Here is a 14,439-nt window from a genome sequence, read left to right as displayed (position 1 = left end):
TCGCAAAAGATGTCAACCTTCTTTTTGGCCGATAAATCCACACCGATGTCATTCATATTGCCGGGAATAAAACCTCCACCGCCGGAATAACATACCCTACAAGCAAGGTCCGCGAGCTATTCGGTGATGTTAATCCGTCACCGCCTGCTAACTTTTCTACGGCAGAAAAATAAAAGTTGCTTAAAAAAATTATCCGCAAACAATATTGATACCGGGACACGCAGGTATATTCAAAATGGGTCCCAAGTCTTTGGCGGAGCAAATTGCTGAATTGGAGGATCCGACTCCGAAAGGTGGGGAAATTTTGGCATTGTGCTCTGTGGCGTTGCGACGTTAACCGATTTTCTTTTTTGCGACAGATTTCGATCCGGAAGATTTGGAGCGCGGTGGCTCTGAAAGTGAAGATGAGGGTGGTCGCGCTGCTGATTCAAGTGCTGGAAGGGAACATTATCAGGCTGTTGGGTGAGTTTTGGTCTATTCTGTTTCTGTGTTGCCAGTGCTAATTGAATATAGCAAGGCGAAGCTTCGCAAACAGGACCCGGTTGATCTAGGGAAACAATATGCCGGTGCACGGGTTAGCAGAGATGCGCTCGATGCTGATAGTGATGACGACCCGTTTAAGGCACGGTCTGGCGATGAGGAGGCGGGTAGCGAGGATGAGGATGAGGACGAGAACGAGGACGATCTTGTGCTGGGAAGCGACGAGGACGAGGACATGTCACAAGAGAGCGATGAGGAGCAACCGCAAAAATCGAAGGCAGCTCAGAAGAAGGGGCATAGTACAAGGATTGTGGATGACATGAGATCAGATGACTCGGAGGACATTGGGAGCGACGAGGATTCGGAAGATTTTGACGAGGATGACATGGACGACGAGATGCCCTCCGCCGAAGACGAGGACGAGGATGAAGACGAAGAGGATGATGACGAGGAGGACGACGATGAGGAGGAATCTTCTGCTCGTCGTGTGAAGTTCGCAAAGCCCGCAAAGTCAGATGATCGGGAAGAGCTGCGCAGACTGATGGCTTCTGATCAGAAGACCATTACGGCTACCATATCCCAAGCTGCTAAAGCCGATGCAGTCAAAGGAAAGGCAGTGAAGCAGCAGCGTGCGACTTTCGATGCGCTCCTGAACACCCGTATCAAGTTGCAGAAGGGTCTCACCGCGATCAACCAGCTGTCCGTCGCAGCCAAAGAAGAGGAGGACCTCGACGGTGAAGCTATCAAGTCCGCCGAATCCGCCGCTTTAGCTCTCTGGTCTACTCTCGAAGACCTGCGCCTTGCTCTCGCAGACGCGCAGACTCAAGACGAATCCAAGAAGAGGAAACGGCCTTCCGCAGTCTCCCCAAGTACATCTACCGCTTCATTGTGGAAGCGCATGGCGGATCTTGAGTCCGACTCGGTTGCTCACCGCCGAGCCATCCTTGATAAGTGGTCGCTCAAGGTGCGCGGGTCGAACGCTACGATTCCTAACAGTCGTGGAAAACTCTTGGGCTCGGCCGCTAGCGGGCAACAGAGCATTACTGTCGTCCTAGATGCGCAGGTTGCATCTGAAACTGATCGTGCTGCCAAGCGCGCGCGTACAGCGAATGATAGCTCCACTGATGAGGACCAAGAACCGATCTACGACGATACCGTCTTCTACCAGTCTCTCCTCCGGGACCTTGTTGAGCAGCGCATGTCCTCATCCGACGCTATTACCAACGGTATCGATACATTGCATATTCAACTGCCTTCTCGTGGTCTTTCTATTCACCCTGTGACCGGAATGCGCAAAGACAAAGTCAAAAGGGATGTGGATACCCGTGCGTCGAAGGGACGGAAGATGCGCTTTGATGTCCATGAGAAGCTGCAGAACTTTATGGCACCAGAGGATCGAGGCGCATGGACCAGCCATGCCCGAGAGGAGTTCTTTGCTTCTCTTCTCGGAAAGACGGCAAGTGGGATGCTACGAGAGGGTGATGATGAGGATGTTAGTGCTGCTGAAGAAAGTGACTCGGATCGTGAGGAGGGCGGACTGAGGCTTTTCCGGAGTTAGAAATCCGTGAACCTTGTGAAAATGATATGTTGAAATAGTATATACTGTGGCTAGCCAAAAAGGATTTTTAGACATTTTTTTCCCTTCTTATTTCCAGTTGAGTGCTCAGTCCTCGCCCTTTGAGCAGAAAGGTAGCATGAATAAAGTGGTTTCATCCTTGACCACTTTTCCCGGAGTGTATACTAGGATCATTCCCTTTTGCCTGCTTGTGGTCGCCATCGTAAGTTACTGCTCGATTCGAATGGATGGCCCAGGTTCAAATAATTTTATATTCTTCAACGAGGACGTCCTTCTAGGGGATATCTACCTAGGGTTGGCCATATATGACTGGGACGGGGACAAATAACCGATGAAGCCCGCGACTGCATCGGAAAATCAATAACAATCTCTCTGAACGGAAACTATAGGAAACCATATAGGGACAAAAGCCGGCGATATCTCATGCATTCAGGAGGTCAATACGGTCACCAGTAATATTAAACCCACCGACCAGGCCCAACCACAATTAATCTACACGGCCCGAGTAATAGCCAATCCATCTGAGTTTTTCTTAACTCTAGAATACAGTTTGGTCAATTAATGTCGGTTTATTGAAATGTTTTATTACCAATCGTAATAGCTTGTGCTAAACTAATCCATGGTCACGTCACGTACGGATCCTCGGTCTAAATTGCACCAAAAAAAAAGCACATGAAAACAATGGATATTAAACGGCCGCGAACAATAACTTGAAAAGTATCGACGAAGATCACTAAAGCCCACCCCTGGTCATTCTTCCCGTCCCTGGCGGCCCATGCACCGAATCCGCCCTGACATTGGCTTTGGGATCCACCCTCTCGAACCCCCAGGTGTTCAAGCTAGATTGACAATACCCGGCGGCATCCAGTCGGACATCCGAATAGATACAGTCAATCATTTGAGATGTGGGGATGTGTGTGTGAGGGGACGCCAATCAAGCCGTTCCTTACGGCACGGTGCTATTAGTTAGTAGTTGCGTAACTCTTGCTAGTAGGTATTATTATTTAGGGTTTTATAGGCTGTATATTATATTAAGGTACGGTTTCTCGGATCCTCCATTGATAGTGGTGGGAATGGTAACGTCCCGTCCCGGGAGAATTAATATGTAGAAGATTAAGACCATATTAGGGTATCGGTGAATCTGTAAGGGTCTGCGGATAAGAACGGGTTGAATCTTTTAGCCGTACTCAAGTTGTCAAGTAATTTGTCCTAGGTTGGTGTCTATAGAGTATTGTCTATTGCATGTAGACGCTATAGCTGTATCACACTTATCTAGGGTTGTTTCCATGGCATATCTTACGATCACTGTTTATACTCATTGTCTTCAATAATCTGTGAGAGCTTTTGCAATCCAAGGTAGGAAGATAGAATGTCGCTCTCTCGAGCCATATATGTATAGGGAACCTTTGTAGTTAGATGTATATATTATGAAAGACAGAAAAGAGTAAATTAGAAAAAAAAAACATCCTTTTTGGCATGTCGTAAATTACAGTCATGAATACGCCATACATCTTCCTCAGGCCTCAGGCCCTCTCTCAACTAGAGTGATCGTGTCTAACTCGTTGATCGTGTCCGGAATCCTCTTATGTTTTCGGGCGGATCGACCGCTCTGTCTCGAGGAGCTGTAGGGTTCGTAAGATTTGGAGCCAAAGGTCACAGGTCTGCCTCGGATAATGATCCACAGTGGACGTAACGTGGGAAGACAGGCAAGGATGACAGCGAGCGAAATTTCAATGTTCGTCCAGAAAAAGACGGGAGAGGTATAGTCTATCACCGTACATTAGAAACAACCTCGGAGGTAGAGTTGGTCACTTACATGTTTCGTCGTTGTAGTGCTCCATAAAGGTAGTACCGACATGGAAGTACATGGCCATGCGAGTAATGCTGATTGCGATGACACTTGATCTCTAGTTGTTAGCCTGGACGAGTATCGTCGAATGGGATAGATACATAGGAGAGGGAATCATACGCTGCACCCATAATGAACATGCCTGCGACAGCCAACCTCTGCTTCATGGGCAAGCGTAGCTTGAAAACCAGAGGTAAAGGCAGCACCAGGATAATGACATCGATAATCACGTCGGTGATGCATGAAGCGTACCACATGGAAACGCTATCAATACACTTGTTGCCATAGAATGGCTCGACTAGAGGTGTCACGGGATAGCAAGTGAAGAGGTTGCTGAAGAAGAAGGATATCGTCCAGGCACCCGTGATGCCCAACAAGACCGCCGAGACATGCTTGAATATACGAGACACCGAGAAGATCCCCCGAAGCAACACGAGGAGCGACATTTTTGTGAGGCCCAAACCAATGACGGCCATCAATTGACTGGCAAACTTGCACTATCCAACACAATACTTGATTAACTGACCATCTAGACCTTGCGACAATCATTTCCCACCCGACATACCTTTTCATAGGTGAGAAACCGAGGGTCATTGAGAAGTGGTTGTCCATCGGGTCCTGTTGTCTGATGCTGTCCCAGCTGGCCATCGATGGCGCCTGCATAAAGCGTGAGCCACTATCACCATCGTGCCCACCGGGGGACAGGCGAAATAAGATACCTATGAGTTGCGTGATAGAACATGCGACCGAAAAAGCCTAGGATCCGTTAGATTGCGACACACGCATAAGTATATCCACGCACCAGTGCTCCAAAAATCAGGAAGTCATCCCATTGCACACCTCCGCGCGAAACCCACTTGGCCCAAACCCGAAGGTTCACGAAGATACACGGGAGAATGAGGAAAGTGATTCCCAGCGCGATCATCTGCGCTTTCGAGTAGGAATCAATCGCCATGATGGTGGTGGTAGCAGTAGCAGCAGCAGCAGCAGCAGCAGTAGTAGTAATGAATCGCTGGGATGCGCATTCACTGAGACCCGGAGTTGCACACGGAAGAGTATAAATTCTCTACCATCTCGTCCGTGGATATTAAGACTGCAACCAACGTCAGCACTTGCAGCTCTCACTAGTGATCACCCCCTCCACACGTTTAAGAGGAGTCGAGCGAACTAGAGGAGTTGACCATTTTGTACTATACGGTACAGTACGAACCTTGACAGCAGCAATACAGCGACGCAGGCACTCAATCTCCGCCAAGTAGTGCACTAGGGCATGACCCCTGCCGCCATTAATTAGTTACAGGTCAAAGGTAGCAGTGCTTATATTACTCCGGTAAGCCAACCTCTCTTGGAAAGATCGTCAATTATAGTGCTTCATAACAAAGACTAGTATGTCAGACTGGCCTCGGAGTACTCCGTGGCTCCTGATCGCGGAGACCCATGGTACATACATAGTCAGCACCCACTATGTCCATGTTGAGGTGTAGTCGATGCTCACAATACCCACCTGTGGGCTGATTTGATCGTCTGCGAAGCTGTCGAACGGTTTCTATCGTACTCTATAGTGGAGAACAAGATAGCGTAGGAGCAATTTTACCTAGGTAGTACTGAAAGCGAGTTGAACAAATTGTCATGCAACATAAGGGAGTTGTAAAGTTCCAAGGCCTCTCTGACTTTAGGGGTAGTGGCTTTCAGAAGGTGGCTGTATAAAATCCTCTACAAGCCTGGCGTGCCGCCGCCTGTCACCCCCATCATAATTAATCTGTCCCCTGCGACCTCATGGCGACTCTCCTTGTGTCCCTGTTTCTAACTCTTCTCGCCCGTGAGGTTCTAGGATTATCTCCGGTGCGTGTCTCGCATGAGCTGGGGCCTCACTTATCTCCATCAGCTTTAATTACTGGCCCAAATACAACCGCGTACCCGCGTTGGAGCGAGTTCGATGCTCCCAAGCCCGGAGTTGTGGTGACGGTGGCTGCGGAACAGGATGTTGCCAAAACAGTACGTTCTCCTCCCCATTTCCTTTTTCCTTCCTTCTTTTACTTCCCCACTGCTGCGATATGACAGTTGTTCATATCTCACACTAAGCACTCAATAGGTGCACTATTGCACGTCCAATGGCATTCCATTTCTGGCTCAAAATGGAGGACATGGATGGGCAAATACATTTCATCTGGGAACGGATGGACTGTTGATCAACCTGAAACAACTCAACACGATTGTTTTCAGTGGTAACAAGACGGAAGTCACGGTCGGGGGAGGAGTTGAGATCTCGGAGGTGATTGCGGCTGCGTCCAAGAATGGTGCCCTCGTTCAGACCGGTAACTGTAACTGTGTTGGAGCCCTGGGTGCTACTTTAGGGGGCGGATATGGAAATCTCATGGGCCTGATGGGCTTAGGAGTCGATAACGTCCTGTCACTCAACGTTGTTATGGCAGATGGTCGTTTGCACACCATCACTCCCAAGAATCGGGATCTCTGGTGGGCAATGCTCGGTGCCGGCCCTAACTTCGGCATTGTCACGTCTGCAAGATTGAAAGCGCACCCAGTCTCACCCTCAGGCCAAATCGCTTGGTTTGGTCAGCTAATCTACACGGCTGACAAGGTCGAAGCTGTGGTGGAGGCTATCGATAACATCACCTTGGAGCCGAAAATGAATCTTTTTCTGTATTACATGAACAGTGGCTCTCCAGACTACACTCCTATGCTCGTCGTCACGCCATTTTATTACGGAACCGAGGCAGAAGGAAGAGCTGCATTTGCAACCTTCCTGGACCTTGGCCCAGCGGAGGACACTACGACCGAACTTCAATATCCGCACTGGAATGATGGGGCGGCAGGCTTCTGTACCAAGGGTGGGTATAAGCCGGCATATACCGTTGGTCTTGCTCGGATGAATCCTAGTACCTGGAAAGAGGTTTGGGACGAGTATGTCTCGTATATTGGACGGAACGGCACCGGCAGCAGCCTTATTCTCATGGAAGCGTATTCTCTGGAGAAGGCTCGCTCCATACCGGAGTCATCCACTGCCTTTGCATTGAGAAACAAGGTCAACTTCAATGCGGTTGTTATCCCATGGTACTATGATACCAGCCTTCGCCCGGGTGCCGAAGCTTTCGGTTCCAAGATTCGTGACCTGTGGCGCTCTACTGATGAGCTTGACTCCCCAGCTACGTACGTTCTTCTTTCCCCTTTTTCTCTTTCTCCCGATCCCAAAATAACCAAATTACACAGGTATATCAACTTCGCTCATGGTGATGAGGATTTGACATCGATCTATGGTGCGAATGTGGACCGGCTCAAAGCTATCAAGGCGCAAGTGGATCCGGAAGATGTTTTCAATCAATGGTTTAATCTGTAAAAGCCGGGTGCTGTATCATACCTGTATACTAACTACTACCTAAGGCGAGGTAAGGTGGATTGTACTGTGGCCTAGAAGAAAAAACGTACAGATAGATCGCATGTATTATTGTTGTCTGTACTTCTTGAATCCGTCTCTACGTATTTTCAATCACCGAGGCAAAAGCTGCGCCTGTAACATTGGGATCATTCCAATTCACTATTAGTGTCAATCATCCTTGACTACCACGGCACTACACCTTGAGGGCCATGCACTCTGCCTGGCTGATCGTCCTTCTCTCCTTTCACCACGGAGGCGATAATCCTCGCCCCAACCTCCGGCTCCGTCGCGCCCATTTTGCGCAACGCGTCCGCATCTCCAATAACATCCGTTGCGCAGAACCCCGGATCCACACCCAGCACCTTAACGCTCCTCAGCTTCATATGGTACTGCACCAGTAGCATATTGAGTGCAGCTTTGGCTACGCGATACTCCGTGGCATGAGTGCCGCCATGAGGTGAGTTTGGATCTAGATTATACGTCATCGATCCATTGGAGGAGCTCACAACGATCAACCGGGGGTTCGCGGATTTCAGTAGCAGAGGAAGCAGTGCCTCTGTCAGACTTGCTGCACCCGTGACGTTGGTCTCCAGAGTAAGCCGTAGGGCGTCACGGACAACCTCCGGGTTGAGGAGGTAGATGCCTGCATTATTCACGAGCACGTCCAGATGGCCGAAATCCGATTCAATACGTGCTTTTGCGTCATCAACGGACTGATCATCCGTCACGTCTAGCTGGACTGTTGACACGGTGCCATGGATGCCAGGCAGGGAGCGGAGAGAGTCGACGGCTGCCTCGCCCTTCGAGCGGTCTCGACTACCGATGATAATGTGGTAATTGCCTGACAGAAGCAGGTTCTTGGCTGTTTCGTAGCCGAGACCCCGGTTTGCACCTGAAATTTGGTGATGGTAAGTTATGTTTCCTGTAACCATGCCAATGTTAGAGTCGAGTAGCAAATGGGGCCCATACCAGAGATGAAGACGATTGATTGGGAAGTCATCGATATGGCTAGAGCATAGACCAGAGTAAAGGAGTGTGACTCTCGGCCCTGATATGATCATATGAGAGCCCTCCATCCCAAGATATAAATGCGATGGGATGTTGTAGGGTAATTTTCCTGCCATATTTACCCGTGTCCGAACCATAAAGGATCCCGCCGATCGAAAGTATCGGGACCGATCATTGAGTCTGTTCCCATCAGACTAACAGGGATGGTAAGATAGTAAGCAATAACCATTCCTGTCGTAGTGGCTTAGACATTTAGGCCCCCCAATCTACCCACTCTTAATTTCCTCGACAATCTGGCTTCTTAATATTCCATGCAACCACAACCACATCAGCCATGGGATCAAGAGCATTAGACGCGGATTACATTATAGTAGGCGGCGGGCTGGCCGGGTGCGCGGTCGCCTCACGCCTGAAACAACGCAGCCCATCTCTCAACATTCTCATTCTCGAGGCGGGCAGTGACCCCTCCAGCAACCCTAACACACAATCCTTCCCGGGTGTCTTCTCGCTCCTTGGCTCTGATCTCGACTGGACCTATGGCACCGAGCCTCAGGCGAATACGGGCAATCGAGTGCACACTATCCATAGCGGGAAGGCCCTCGGGGGAGGAAGTGTAATTAATTTCGGTGGCTGGAGTCGCGGGGACGCGACCGACTATGATGACTGGGCCAGAATAGTCGGCGACCAGCGATGGAGCTACAACGGTTTACTTCCGTACTTTCGCAGGTCGGAGTCGTTCTTCGACTCTAAAGCAGACCCCAAGCACCACGGGTTTGAGGGACCTCTTCATGTTACTTCGGTCTCTGCTAGTGACCCCAACAGACGGTATCCACTTCGGGAGCCAATAAAGGATGCGTGGAACGAGATCGGGGTCCAATATAACCCCGATGGCTGTTCTGGAAACTTGTCTGGTATCAGTGAGTTTCTAGAGACCTGGCGCGACGGAAAGCGTCAAGCAGCACACCAAGCTTACAGCTTGGAGGGTGTGCAAGTGGTTACGGAGGCTATTGTTCACCGAGTCGAATTTACGCACGGCGACCAGAATGAACAGAAGACTGCCTCTGCAGTACTTCTGTCGGATGGCCGGCGCTTCAATGCACGTAAGGAGGTCATCCTGGCAGCCGGTACTCTCCGGACACCCCAGGTCCTCATGCTATCGGGAATTGGGCCAGCCAATATACTGTCCCGACACGCGATTCCAACTATCATCGATGCTCCAGAGGTCGGCAAAAACCTAAATGATCATTTTGCGCTCTACCAGCTATACAAGTTACGCAATCCAGAGCGTGGGCTCGCCCTGGGCAGCCCCGTCCTCTCAGATCCCGCCTTCATGAAGGGTTTTCCTGGAGATTGGGTTGTTAACCAGGACGTCCCGAGGGATATTTTGGGGACAGCAGCGCATAATGATAACGTGCGATTCGGCTCCCCTGCAGACGAATCTTTCTTGAAGCCTGGGCGACCGCTCGTTGAAACTTTAGTTGTCTATGCTCCGGCTGGTGTACCCGGAGTTCCCATGGATGGCAGCTTCATCATGACCTCGGTCATGTTACTCGCTTCAACGTCCCGAGGAACCGTCAGTATTCGGTCGCCATTGCCTATGGACCCTCCCCTGGTCGACTCTAACTACTTTGACACGGAAGTTGATCGTGTTACACTGATCCACGGCAGTCGACGTACGATGCAGGCTTTGCTGGATACTTCCGCCTTGGCAGATTATATCGAGACTGAGGTGCCTCCTCCCGGAATGCCAGCTTTATCATCTCAATCGTCGAACGATGAATTCGACGCCCGGATCCGGGCGACTGGTCTGGCCCACCATCACCCAGCAGGTACTGCTGCCATGGGCAAGGTAGTCGATCCGGACCTCCGTGTCTTCGGCGTCCATAATCTTCGCATCGTAGATGCGAGTATATTGCCGCTGAGTATAGGTGGCCACCCGCAGGCGACTCTTTATGCAGTTGCTGAGCAGGCTGCAGACATGATTCTCGGGGCCGACGCTCAGGCATGATTGAGATTCGTGCGGTTATCACCATGTTGGTTTGGTGGTTTACTTTCTCTGTGTACACTTAGTTACCATTGCCTATTCCCTGGATTCATGGCTTCATAGGGTCCTCAGTCATGGAATCACATCCTAGCTCATCATGTACGTACGACTATCTGTATGCCCGGTAATTGCACTAAGTTCGCAATATCAGCGGCAATAGCGGAGCCATATCAGATGAAGCTCCTTCGTCTAGTAGTTCCGGGCATTCATGGATATAGCCGGGTACCTTGTATTAAGCCACCAATCAGCTATCTATGTGACTCGGTAAGGAGGCGTGCATTACTCGCGTATACCCCGTAGCACATACACGGAGTTACCGCAAAGAGGGTGTACGTATGCTAATATCTACCTACCTAGTCATTGGGCGCAACTGAAAGCTCACTTGCGCACTCTAGGATCCTGGGTACATACTAGGGCTACCGGGTGAATCCTACATCGTACTACAAACAATGTACCACCCTGTAATACGAACGGTCGCTGCGTATCATTGCCTCAATGGTCAAGGTACAGATTAAATTAGGGTTCGAGCCTAATTAACTCGACACGTTGATCCCGCGTCCCCGTCGGCGATCGACGTCCGTGCCGTAAATAGGCGAACCACACCATTTACAGTGATACGTGCAATTACAATGAGACGTATACGAGTCATGTAGGTTGTATTCATGATCCTGATCAGGTACAATGAGGTCCAAGCGCTCCGCAATTCAGCGATAACAGAGCGTTGAAGCTTGGATTCAATCTTTCTTCACATCCATCGCTCCTGAAATTGCAAGGATCTACATGACATTATAATCATAGTGCATCGCACTAAGCAAAGTTTCCCTTCTATTCCATTTCTTTGCCTTGCCCCCGGAAGCCAGGCTCGCATCGATTCTGATCCAGTTGACGAGAACTCCAGAACGGCCAGCTATCGCGAGCTACGTTTCTCCGACCAGCTGTTGCGAACGAAATCGTCTGCGTCTTCGCTGCGCTTTTCCGACCAACTGTTGCGGACGAGATCATCGGCGTCGGTGGCAGCTTGATTTTGGGATAGAACCAGTCAGCTCACGAATCCTTTATGGGTTATATTATGTAAGAGAAAAAGGGGTGAGTGTACCGCTCCCAGTCGGGAAGGCCGTGGTTGCGCCCAGAACGAGCATAAGGAGGGAGATGTATGTGGTTGTTCGCATTTTTCTTTGCTGTGACTTTCTCTCTCGTGTCTGTTTGTTGGTTGGGATAGGGGTTTGCTGCGGGCTTATATTTGAGGATCGGGAGTTATATATGCAACTACGGTGAGAAGAACCGGAGGCCTGAGGCCATCTCTTGAAGGTAATCCATTAAACACGTACACTGAAGCAGAACAATGCACTCGAGTGATAGGTTGCAGATCCATCGTGCTTTTCTGGTGTATTGCAGTTAATACTAATTGGCTACTACTGAACGGACGGTCGATTCTACGAGCCCATGCTTATCCGTAATGCTTTGCTCTCGGTGAGCGGTTCCATGCATACAGACATATATGGAATATGAATACGAGTCTCTAGGTCGATACCGAGCACTTTGATTGCTCTCTAATCCATTGTAGTAATACAGCATCAATCTTGATGATCACCGGTATATTTTCCTGGTTAGAATAAAAGCTTAGCGTCGATATTTCCTCCAATTATATGAGCTTTGATAGTCCAGACTTGGGTTTCCGGCCTTATATCTTCTGCTCAGAATCTAAACCCTGTCCCTCAGTTGCTACTACGGTCTGTTTAGGCAAAATCCTTCGCAATGTAACCCCTTCGTGTCTCGGTGAGGGGTTCTCGGGGCCCATTGTCGATCCTTCCAGGGAGTGTAACAGGTTATGACCGGTACTGTATTGAATGATACAGTTCTATCACAACGTATACTCAAAACTGTTATTGTATGTACGTGCTCCGCATATTCCTCCATAGACAACAAAACTAATTAATTTTCAGATCATGACCCCCTCCATTCCCCAAAGAAAGGTATCAGATCAACAACCACTTACACCCCGATGGGGGGGATCAGAGGGATCCATCCCAATCCCTAACAAGACTTCTCCAGTTCGCACCAGAACCGGGGCAGTAGTCATCCAAGTGATAGTAACATTCACAATAGCTCTCACGTTGGGCCTGATCATCGGTCGAAGACTATCGGTCAACAAGTGGGATGGACTTATACGTAAGAAACCCATTCCCCTGCCTCCTCCAGCAGAAGATGAATGAAATATATACTGAGTCCATCAATCATATTAGTACCCCAAGGCAATGTCCAAACAGTCTGGGAGCATAACCTCACCTTTTCCCAACGTCCAACGCCCGAGTCTGAAGCCGCTTGGAGTTCCATAATCCCAGGTAAATTTCAAGGTCATCCCTGCTACATTGATAAAACACACAGTTCTCTAATGTATACGGGGAACAAGTCGGAAGAGGTTTCATCCATCATCCTGAAATCGCACCTTTCATCTCGAACATCGCTGTCTTTCATCAATTGCATTGCTTGGTTAGTGACCTTCCTATATTTCCCCTCCTCGATACTATTGACGGTTCTGACAATCGGCTATCCTGGTTACGTAGCATGCAATTCTAGTGGCTTACTATGCAGCTGTGGAGGAATCTGACGTAGCGAAAGGCGCTCGGCGTCCGGACGATTACCTCCAACAGACGGGAACGAGAATGGCTCCGTCGCATATCCGACATTGTTTCGATTATCTCCGACAGACGTTGATGTGTGCGGCGGATACTAATATGGAGGTTTTGGATCCTGAAACGCATACCACGAGTGGATGGGGCCAGAACCGGCGGTGTCGGAATTATGACGAGGTCGTGATGTGGGCGGAGAAGTGGGCGAATTCGACGGATACTGGGATTGTTACTTGAGGTGTAATGATTTATAAATAAATATTGTTCCGTGGGCAAGTGGCATACATATGTGCATATTTCGAAGAAGTTGGTTTTAAAGTAACAGAACCGAGGTCATCCTATTCATTCATAGGTCCAACATTCCCAATCAGATTTACTGCACCAACATCCCATAGTCACTCATATCCACCATCCTCGATCTGGCCCACTGATCCAGCGCCTCCCAGTTCACGCATTCGTGATCGCTATACACCCGAGAATACGGTAGTCCGTCTACCCAGCGGAAAGTCGCGAGGGTCGTGTCGCCCCGACACATGGCTGCTTCGCGCCAGTACTCGAGACAGTGGTCGATGTGAGCCTCCTCGCGGATACGGTCATCTTCGGTCATATTAGGATAGTACCGGTCGAGGTGGAAGTGGCGACGGATGCGTTTCTGAAGGCTGGGTGTTAGCTGTAATTTCCAATGGGATATAGATAGATGGATGGATGGCGCACGATGCAGTGGAGTTCATGGTACACGGCTAATTCTGCGATGTAGCCGGTTCCATCTTTGAAGGCGATGCTTGGGTCTGGGAGGTTGGTGAGTTCTTCTGAGGTGATGTTGATTGTCATGGCTAGGTTTTTGAGATTAGTGACTATTGGGTTGGATTGGGAGTGGAATGCCTACGCTCTAGTAGATGTTTCCATGCTGCGTCAAATTCGGGTCGAGGGTCGCCGGTGAAGACGTTATCTTTGATATCGCGTTTGAGACGTCTCTTTTCGTAGAATATGACATCCTTTGCAGGGGCTGTGAGAAGGGTCAGTTTTGTTTGATTTATACACAGTTGTGCAGGATTTTCATGTTTGAGGGGAAGCAACATACAATAAGATAACTTTGGTCGTACGCACACCTCACTCAGTAGAGTAGCCCGCCACCAGAGACCAAAGAGGACAATATTTGATAGCAATAATAGGGAATAGAGAGTGTAATGACAGTAAAAGGATCGTCCATTCTGTCTATGGGGGGCCTGCAGCTGCTCATCCGAGGCTCGGGACTCTTCTATATCTGACGAGGCTACGGGAGAGTAATCGTGCTTGGTGGTGTCCATGGTGGCTTCAACTTCTTGCTCTCGTAGTCATCATTCCGAGGGGATGTTGGTTGTTATCATTAACTTCTATTTCCGAGGCGCGGGTTCAATTTTACCCACTGGGACAGTATTGACAATACCACCAAGGATCGGCCGTGGGAAGATACGGGCG

The 14,439-nt window shown here is 49.5% G+C and overlaps 6 protein-coding genes across 6 annotated transcripts; 3 read left to right on the top strand and 3 right to left on the bottom strand.

The window, feature by feature from the left end:
* The first annotated feature begins 101 nt into the window (after window positions 1-101).
* BDV38DRAFT_254555 (AATF family protein) lies at window positions 102-2,081 on the top strand. The gene is made up of 3 exons (XM_032055339.1): window positions 102-293; window positions 360-462; window positions 514-2,081. The coding sequence occupies exons 1-3, from the start codon at window positions 236-238 to the stop codon at window positions 2,036-2,038; spliced, it is 1,686 nt and encodes a 561-aa protein (XP_031910765.1). The 5' UTR covers window positions 102-235; the 3' UTR covers window positions 2,039-2,081.
* Window positions 2,082-3,572: 1,491 nt separating this feature from the next.
* Window positions 3,573-4,860, bottom strand: BDV38DRAFT_285650 (uncharacterized protein; the record flags this gene model as incomplete). Its single annotated transcript, XM_032060527.1, has 6 exons — window positions 3,573-3,823; window positions 3,873-3,955; window positions 4,026-4,402; window positions 4,471-4,562; window positions 4,625-4,661; window positions 4,708-4,860. 6 exons carry the CDS (start codon window positions 4,858-4,860, stop codon window positions 3,573-3,575), a joined length of 993 nt encoding a protein of 330 aa, XP_031910764.1.
* Window positions 4,861-5,681: 821 nt separating this feature from the next.
* On the top strand, window positions 5,682-7,438 carry BDV38DRAFT_295264 (FAD-binding oxidoreductase; the record flags this gene model as incomplete). The annotated part of the gene is made up of 3 exons (XM_032062672.1): window positions 5,682-5,900; window positions 5,998-7,073; window positions 7,134-7,438. The coding sequence occupies 3 exons, from the start codon at window positions 5,682-5,684 to the stop codon at window positions 7,258-7,260; spliced, it is 1,422 nt and encodes a 473-aa protein (XP_031910763.1). The 3' UTR covers window positions 7,261-7,438.
* Window positions 7,439-7,481: 43 nt separating this feature from the next.
* BDV38DRAFT_295262 (uncharacterized protein) lies at window positions 7,482-8,582 on the bottom strand (the record flags this gene model as incomplete). The annotated part of the gene is made up of 2 exons (XM_032062671.1): window positions 8,269-8,582; window positions 7,482-8,191 (listed from the first exon to the last, which is right to left on the bottom strand). The coding sequence occupies exons 1-2, from the start codon at window positions 8,297-8,299 to the stop codon at window positions 7,482-7,484; spliced, it is 741 nt and encodes a 246-aa protein (XP_031910762.1). The 5' UTR covers window positions 8,300-8,582.
* Window positions 8,583-8,609: 27 nt separating this feature from the next.
* BDV38DRAFT_254548 (GMC family oxidoreductase) lies at window positions 8,610-10,579 on the top strand. Its single transcript, XM_032055338.1, has one exon. The coding sequence runs from the start codon at window positions 8,642-8,644 to the stop codon at window positions 10,313-10,315; it is 1,674 nt and encodes a 557-aa protein (XP_031910761.1). The 5' UTR covers window positions 8,610-8,641; the 3' UTR covers window positions 10,316-10,579.
* A 2,775-nt stretch (window positions 10,580-13,354) lies between these two features.
* On the bottom strand, window positions 13,355-14,288 carry BDV38DRAFT_285646 (oxidase ustYa family protein; the record flags this gene model as incomplete). Its single annotated transcript, XM_032060526.1, has 4 exons — window positions 13,355-13,633; window positions 13,696-13,814; window positions 13,868-13,987; window positions 14,063-14,288. The coding sequence occupies 4 exons, from the start codon at window positions 14,286-14,288 to the stop codon at window positions 13,355-13,357; spliced, it is 744 nt and encodes a 247-aa protein (XP_031910760.1).
* Between the last annotated feature and the right edge of the window lie 151 nt (window positions 14,289-14,439).

The sequence above is a fragment of the Aspergillus pseudotamarii genome (assembly GCF_009193445.1).
Source record: "Aspergillus pseudotamarii strain CBS 117625 unplaced genomic scaffold BDV38scaffold_51, whole genome shotgun sequence".
NCBI classification, from domain to species: Eukaryota; Fungi; Ascomycota; class Eurotiomycetes; order Eurotiales; family Aspergillaceae; genus Aspergillus; species Aspergillus pseudotamarii.
This window is presented reverse-complemented; position numbering and strand designations above follow the sequence as displayed.